The 7500-nt window shown below is 41.4% G+C and overlaps 1 protein-coding gene across 3 annotated transcripts in view; it reads left to right on the top strand.

Annotated features, from left to right (window-relative positions):
- The window catches only part of LOC125032789, a 28389-nt gene extending 21006 nt beyond the window's left edge, over nt 1-7383 (top strand). For 2 of the 3 annotated variants that reach the window (XM_047624157.1, XM_047624156.1), the window contains exons 11-19: nt 24-81; nt 875-1028; nt 1662-1896; nt 2253-3279; nt 3485-3699; nt 4285-4440; nt 5494-5578; nt 5899-6000; nt 6285-7383. In XM_047624157.1, the coding sequence (XP_047480113.1) occupies nt 24-81; nt 875-1028; nt 1662-1896; nt 2253-3279; nt 3485-3699; nt 4285-4440; nt 5494-5578; nt 5899-6000; nt 6285-6458 (2206 nt within the window). In that variant the 3' untranslated portion in view covers nt 6459-7383. The remainder of the gene's footprint in view (nt 1-23; nt 82-874; nt 1029-1661; nt 1897-2252; nt 3280-3484; nt 3700-4284; nt 4441-5493; nt 5579-5898; nt 6001-6284) is intronic. The other variant, XM_047624158.1, reaches the window with a different exon arrangement.
- The last annotated feature ends 117 nt before the right edge of the window (nt 7384-7500 follow it).

Below are 7500 nucleotides of genomic sequence, written 5' to 3'. Positions count from 1 at the left end.
GACTTCCGAATTTTTTCTCACAGTGCGTGGTCACCGTCCAACCGAAGCAGCGACTGTGAACACGATGAAGATTATTTCAACGTATGTACATCTCGTTTCCCTTTTGGTGTATTTTGCGTCCATTTATGTTGAGTGTTCGTGTGTAAGGCACAAAACACACATATACTCACACATATCTATCTATCTGTATATTCCCTCAAATTCTTTCACTCGGGCACTGATTCTACCTATACGGGAGTGGGTAGAGACAAAAATGCTGTAGTCAACGTCGACTGATGGTAATTATACACACACACACACACACACACACACACACACACACACACACACACATATATATGTGTGTGTGTGTGTGTGTGTGTGTGTGTGTGTGTGTGTGTGTGTGTGTGTGTGTGTGTGTGTGTGTGTGTGTGGGTGTATGTGTGTGTGTGTGTGCGTCTGTGCGTGTGTGTGTGTGCGCGCGCGCGTGTGTGTGTGTGTGTGTGTGTGTGTGTGTGTGTGTGTGTGTGTGTGTGTGTGTGTGTGTGTGTGTGTGTGTGTGTGTGTGTGTATAATTACCATCAGTCGACGTTGACTATATATAATATCGCCGTTATATTCTTACATTTTATTATGCAAATTTAATGTTTTATATACATATATGTATATATATCTGTGTGTATATATATATATATATATATATATATATATATATATATATATATATAAAGCAGAGTGCAGTTCTGTGTGTGTGTGTGTGTGTGTGTTTGTGTATGTGTGTGAGTGTGCATGTATATATATAAATATAAATACACACACACACACACACACACACACACACACACACACACACCTTACTACCTTACTTATCTATAATTACTCTCTTTTCCAACAGAGTGTAGCCATAGGCGTAGGCCCGCCCATGCCGCCCTTGGAGAGCACCACGCCCCTAGAGCAAAGTCTCCTGAGGGAGTTGCTGGAGCAGCCCGTTCTCTGCGCATCGTGCGGGGGAACCAATCCTGCCGCGATAGGTACTGTGGGAGGAAACTGTAGGTAGTCTGTTATTCATTTTTCTCACTTCCCCGTTATGTGACTCTCTTCTTGTAGGTTTTATGAATGCGTGGTTGAAATGGTGTTGTTTGAGATTGTATTTTTTATTTTATTTACATGGTCTTCTTATATTCGGGTTTTTGGCAACACGTTACTGATATTCTTTTGTTTACGTTATGTGTATCAGTTATTGTTTTGTTTCTTTTCTTTGATTGAGTTGATGTGATTGTTATTCTCTTCGGTCCATGCGTCTTTGTTTATTTAAATTAATGTCATATCGTTTTTCACATGTGTGGCTTTATTTATTCACAATACATTATGTTCGTCTGACTATTCTATTTTGTGCTTTGATATTTTTCACAAAATTACTTCACATGTAAGTTTTACGAAAATCCACGTACGGTACTTGAATTCATATGTTTTGATTTTTACTCATTGGTTCTGTGTTGGCATAACTAATTACTCCACTAGATTGTTTGTCTACATAATACGTCCCATTAATGAATTCCTGACGATCCTTTCCATTTCTACCCTCCATTCACCAAGCCATTTGTTTGTTTTTTGCAGTTTCATTCGCATTTCTACATTTCCACTTCCTCATATTACCCAATGCACGCCTCTCCTCCCCCCAGCTCCCACGCACGCTCTTCTCCACCGTAAGGACTCCATGACCCAGACTCCTTCTCCCACCTCCGCCTCCTCCCCCTCTCGCCTCCCCCCAACCCCCGCCCCACGAAGGGTCGATTCCTCTTCCAACACGGATTCAACGGAGAAAGAGGAGGACGAAAGGGAAGAGGAAGAGGAGGAAAAGGAAGAGAGTGACACGTTGTTAGAAGTCGGTGTGGATGGAAGGTGTCTTTGTGAGAGGTGGGTATTGTGTTCCCGAATTTTCCTTTAGTGTAAGGATGCTGTTTGTGATTTGCTTGGAGGTGGGTAAGTAAGGCTTTCATTCTAGACTTCGGACTTCATCAGTATGCATATCGTTTGGTTATATTGTTAGATCACTGTTATGTTTCTTGCACTACAATAACATTCCCATTCTCTCTCTCCCCTCTCTCTCTCTCTCTCTCTCTCTCTCTCTCTCTCTCTCTCCCTCTCTCTCTCTCTCTCTCTCTCTCTCTCTCTCTCTCTCTCTCTCTCTCTTCTCTCTCCTATTCCCTTCTTCGCTCTCTCTCTTCTTTCTCTGTCCTCCTCCTCCTTTCTTCTTCCCCGCCCCTATCCAGACGCGACAGCCAGTCCTCCGTGAGCTCTCAGCACTCCGCCACCATCCTCATCTACCACCCAGGCCGTCGCTCTTCCTCGCCCGACGCCCACCCGTCTGACGCCCAGGACTCTCCCGCTGGCCCCGCCCACCCTCCTCTCACACGCACCCCCGCCATCAACCAGAAACTCATGCAGAGCACCCCGCCCAGGCCCAGACACTCCAACCTCGGCGTTCGGTTTTCGGACGAGCTTGAAGTGCAGTTCTTTGAGACCGGTGATGGAGACGGTAGCTCCCGCGTTGTCAGGAAGCAAATGGTTGACCTCGCTGTTGGATCGGGAATTGAGTGCACATCGGGTCACGGAGGTTCGAAGGGGTCCGGTACCGGGTCATGCGGACTTCCATGCGAAAACATTGCCGATGGAGATGGAACTTCACATGATATCAGCGCCAGTGCGGTATGTAAAGGGTGGAACGGACTGAATAAATGCGTCGCCGGAGATTCAACGGGACCAGACTTCGAAACCGGCAGAGGACGTGGAAGTTCAGAGACAGCGAAATCCAACGGCCTCTCCAGGGGCGACGGAGCGGGAGATTGCAAAACTTCGTCTGACGAAAAACAAAGTGATAAGGACGACGCCAACGACTGCAGCAGCATCAGAGCCAACGACAACACCAGCAATAACGACAACAAGTACAACTACACCAACGGCAACGACAGGAACCACCATGGCAACAGTCGCGACGAAGACGACGCCACTCAGCCAACGCACATCCTCAACCTGCAGGAACTCGAGCCAAGAATGACGCAACACCTCAAGCTGCATTACATGAGGCCAGTCTTTACCCTCGAAGGCAGACGGTTTGTTTCAGAAGGCCAGGGAGAAATGCTGAGAGAGGAAATGGAGAAGGAGAGAGGAAGACGAAACGAGGAAGAATGTTACATAAAGGGAAGTCCAGAATGTCTGGATTTCCATCATTCAGAATCTCAATTTTCGAGTTTCTCAGCTCTTATGGGCGAGGATGGGAGGAGAGTGGCGGACAGCGTGGTGGGTAGAACCCTATTTCTTGTGTGTGTGTGTGTGTGTGTGTGTGTGTGTGTGTGTGTATGTGTGTGTGTGTGTGTGTAGTATATATGTATGTATGTATATTTGTGCGTAATTATGCATTTCTGACTATTTATGAAATCACAGGACTGATACATCCTTACTCATATAAAATAATAGTAATTGAGACTAAATGATTCACAACAAGGACCACAAGAAAGAGAAAAACAACAACGAAGTCCAGGCCCTCGTGACGTCACTAAACGGGAAGGAGGAACAAGAAGAAAAGGCAAAAGAGGAAGAAGACTTAAAGAAGAGCGAAAGGAGAATGGCAAAACCCCCTCCCGTTCCAGGCCCCCCTCGTATGTTCAAAGTCGTTCTCATTGGCGACTCCGGGGTGGGGAAAACCTCCTATATACACAGGTGAGATAGAGAGGAAGGGAGTTTGAGGGAGGAGAGGGAGAGGGAGAGTATGTTTACATGTGGAAGAGAGAGGGAGGAAGGGAGGGGGGAGGGAGAGAGGTGAGAGGTGAGAGTTGAGAGGTGAGAGGTGAGAGGAGAGAGGACAGAGGTGAGAGGAGAGAGGAGAGAGGTAATATTCTGAGAGGTGAGAGGTGAGAGGAGAGAAGAGAGAGGAGAGAGGTGAGAGGAGAGAGGAGAGAGGAGAGAGGAGAGAGGAGAGAGGAGAGAGGTGAGAGGTAAGAGGTGAGAGGTGAGAGGTGAGAGGAGAGAGAAGAGAGGAGAGAGGGAGATTGAGAGAGAGAGAGAGAGAGAGAGAGAGAGAGAGAGAGAGAGAGAGAGAGAGAGAGAGAGAGAGAGAGAGAGAGAGAGAGAGAGAGAGAGAGAGAGAATATGCGCATATCGGTAGGCATTTACAAGTGTGCCTGTGTGCTTCTCGTAATATTGTATGTGTACGTTTTTTTTTTTTAATTCTTTTCAAGATAACATTTGAAAACAAAATGCTCTTGCTTTACATACTTCCTCCCTGGCCCCTATCAACAATCCCAGGGCGTGCACGGGAGAGTTCAGAGGAGACTTTGGGTGCACTGTGGGCGTGGATTACCGTGTCCTGGAAGTGTTGGTGGGCGGCGTGAGGGCGGTCTTGCAGCTCTGGGACACGGCCGGTCAGGAGCGCTTTCGGTCTATCACTCGGCAGTATTACAGGTGGGCGTGACTTCATTTTTATCGTAATGGTCCCTTACGGTGGTTTCAGATGGAACTTTTTGTGTTTGGATGTTATCATTATCATATTCATCTTTACATGGTTTTAGAAGATAGGTTAAGGTATTAGATATACCGTTATCATTAGAGAAATTTGTTTGCACGGGCCCGGTGTACCTACAGAAATACTTAAAGGATTCCAAGGTCTAGGATATATACTTTTACCTTAATGACGTTAACCCGTTTGTCAGTTTACTGAACCTCCATATAGTTTGCCCGCTAAGCTGAAAAAATAGTTAGAAAGCAAAATACAAAAACGTTTATTATTCCTAATCGAAGAAAATTAAGCTCTCTACGGCTCCATGATCCCAGGCAGCATTATGATTATGATTATTACTTTGAGTGCCTTACAAGACTTTAGGCAATATTTCTGTTTTTTTTTTTTTTTTTTTTTTTTTTGACATAAACATTTTCATAAAGATGCCTTGCCTGCTTGGTGATTTTGTTGTTTATTTTTGTATCAAAAACCTTTCCAGACCGGTGATATATTATACTGCAGGTGTTTCTGATGTTATCATTGTTATTACCATTCCCCACACGCTTCACCATTATATTACACATATTTACATGTTAGATCATTCTATATGTGATGACAACGTTGGTATTGTATTCCCCTGTGCGTTGTCAGGCATTACAAGTATTTATGACACTGATATGTTCTATAACTAGACATATACCATAAAGGTGTGTTTTGACGCTATCATAACAATCTTCACATTGTTTTCCCACAGAATTAGGCTACAGGTGTTTGGGGTTATCAATTTTATCCTTGTACTTTTCTAATTTTGTAGGCTAATATATAGATTTATAACACTGCCATCACTTTGATAATAAAATAAGTGCTCCTGCTAATCCGAAGTATTGGCGTCACCCTCTTTGCTTACGTTTGTTAATTTCGTTATCTGTAACTTGCCAACATGCACGGATACTGAGTTGAAGATTATAATGAAATGTGATTCAGCAGAAACTAACTTGTTGACCCTATTTGTTCCACAGGAAAGCTGACGGCGTCGTGGTGATGTATGACGTCACGAACGAACAATCTTTTCTTAGTGTCAACGACTGGCTTACGTCAGTGAAGGTAAGGGGAAAAGGGGAAAGGAATATCTGCTTATTCATCTCTTTATATACATGCGTGTATACACACACGCACACACGCACACACACACACACACACACACACATACACACACACACACACACACACACACACACACACACACACACACACACACATATATATGTGTGTTTGTGTGAGGAAAAAGAGATAGAGAAGGGGGAGAGGGAGAGCAAGATAGACAGGCAAACAGACAGACACAGCCATAGTGGGAGAGATAGATGGACAGGTAAAATGAAAGCCATTATTTGTGCTCTGTTCATTATTACAACCCCTCCCTGCAGGAAACAGCAGGTGCGGACGTGAGCGTGGCCGTGCTGGGCAACAAGTGCGACCTGGCAGCTGCTCGGCGAGTTCCGAAAGACATCGCATACAAGATGATTAAGGTTAATTGCTGGTTTTTGCTTCGGTGTCTCCTTATTGTATATCTTTAATCTTGTCTTCATTTAGTTATTGTTTATTTGGGGGAGGGTGTGTAAGGTAAGTAAGCATAAAACTCCTAATTCTTCGTGTGATTTGTTGTTCATATAAACAACCACATAAACTTCGTGGATGCATACTATACGTATATTTAAAAAAAAAAAAAAAAAAAAAAATACCCGTGATTTTCATTTTTTTTTTTTTTCTGTTGAAGGTCACGTCTTATAACGAATAATGTTTGTTCTTCCAGAGCCACAACTGCCTGATGTACGAAGTGAGCGCAGCCTCGGGCAACGGAGTCCCAGAATCTATCAAGCATCTGGCTGCTCTCTTGGCCACTCAGCAGGAACACGACCTGGTCACCAGCACGGCTCTCAACCTCCACAGCGAGGAAAAAAAGAAGAAATTCTGTTGTCGAGAATGAGTTAGAATTCATATTTTTAATTTTGTAGAAGTGTTTTTTTATTATAATTATTATTATTTTCCTTTTTTTTTTTCGTTTAAGAGGGGAAGGTGGGTATTTATTTTCCAATGTTGTCGTTCTTTTCGTTTTACTTTTCGTTATATTACGTTGTGATTTGTTGATTCTCGGACATGTTTGTAAGTTAATTTTTTTAAACAGATTTATTATTATTATTTTTTCGTTCTGTTTTAATTATATTTGTCATATCTGTGAGTGGAAAAAAGGTGGATGTAATGTAACAGTGGTGATGATAATAATGATAATTATGATAATGATAATAATAATAATAATAATAATAATAATAATAATAATAATAATAATAATAACAATGATAATAATAATATTCATGATAGGAATAATAATGATAATAATCATAATCAGTAATAATAATGATAGTAATAATGATAATGATGATAATTATAACTGATAATAATCATGATAATGCTGATTTAAAAATAATGGTATTAATAACTTCTCTCATGTAGAGTAACTTGTTTGTATCATTTTGTATATCATATTCTATTCAAACCATCGAGAGTCGTGTTATGGGGTCCACAAGAAATAGACATTAATTTATTTTAAGAAACTATAAGGCCCCTACGTCCTCCCCTGATGAATGTTTATGTTGAATTCTAGACGAGATATGACGACAATACGTAAGATATATAACGTAAAAAAAAAAAAAAAAATGAGTGTAAACTGTAGTTGTTTCAAACTCCTCTAAAGAATATCTATTCATGAAAAAAAAAAAAAAACTAAATCATCACGACTCATCACTTGTTGCTGGTGTTAAGATTTTCATTATCATTGATGTTATTATCATTATGGTATTACTATTGTATCACCATTCCATTGTCATTTTCATTTTCACTATTATCATTACTATTATCATCGTTATTATTTCATTAATAATGATTATGATAATAATTATGATAACTATAACAATATTCATATTCATATTCATATTATCATTCATATTATTTTTATTATTATTATTATTATT

The sequence above is a fragment of the Penaeus chinensis genome, chromosome 15 (assembly GCF_019202785.1).
Source record: "Penaeus chinensis breed Huanghai No. 1 chromosome 15, ASM1920278v2, whole genome shotgun sequence".
Classification (NCBI taxonomy): domain Eukaryota; kingdom Metazoa; phylum Arthropoda; class Malacostraca; order Decapoda; family Penaeidae; genus Penaeus; species Penaeus chinensis.
Note: the sequence above shows the minus strand (reverse complement) of the source record. Positions and strands in the feature narration are given on the sequence as shown.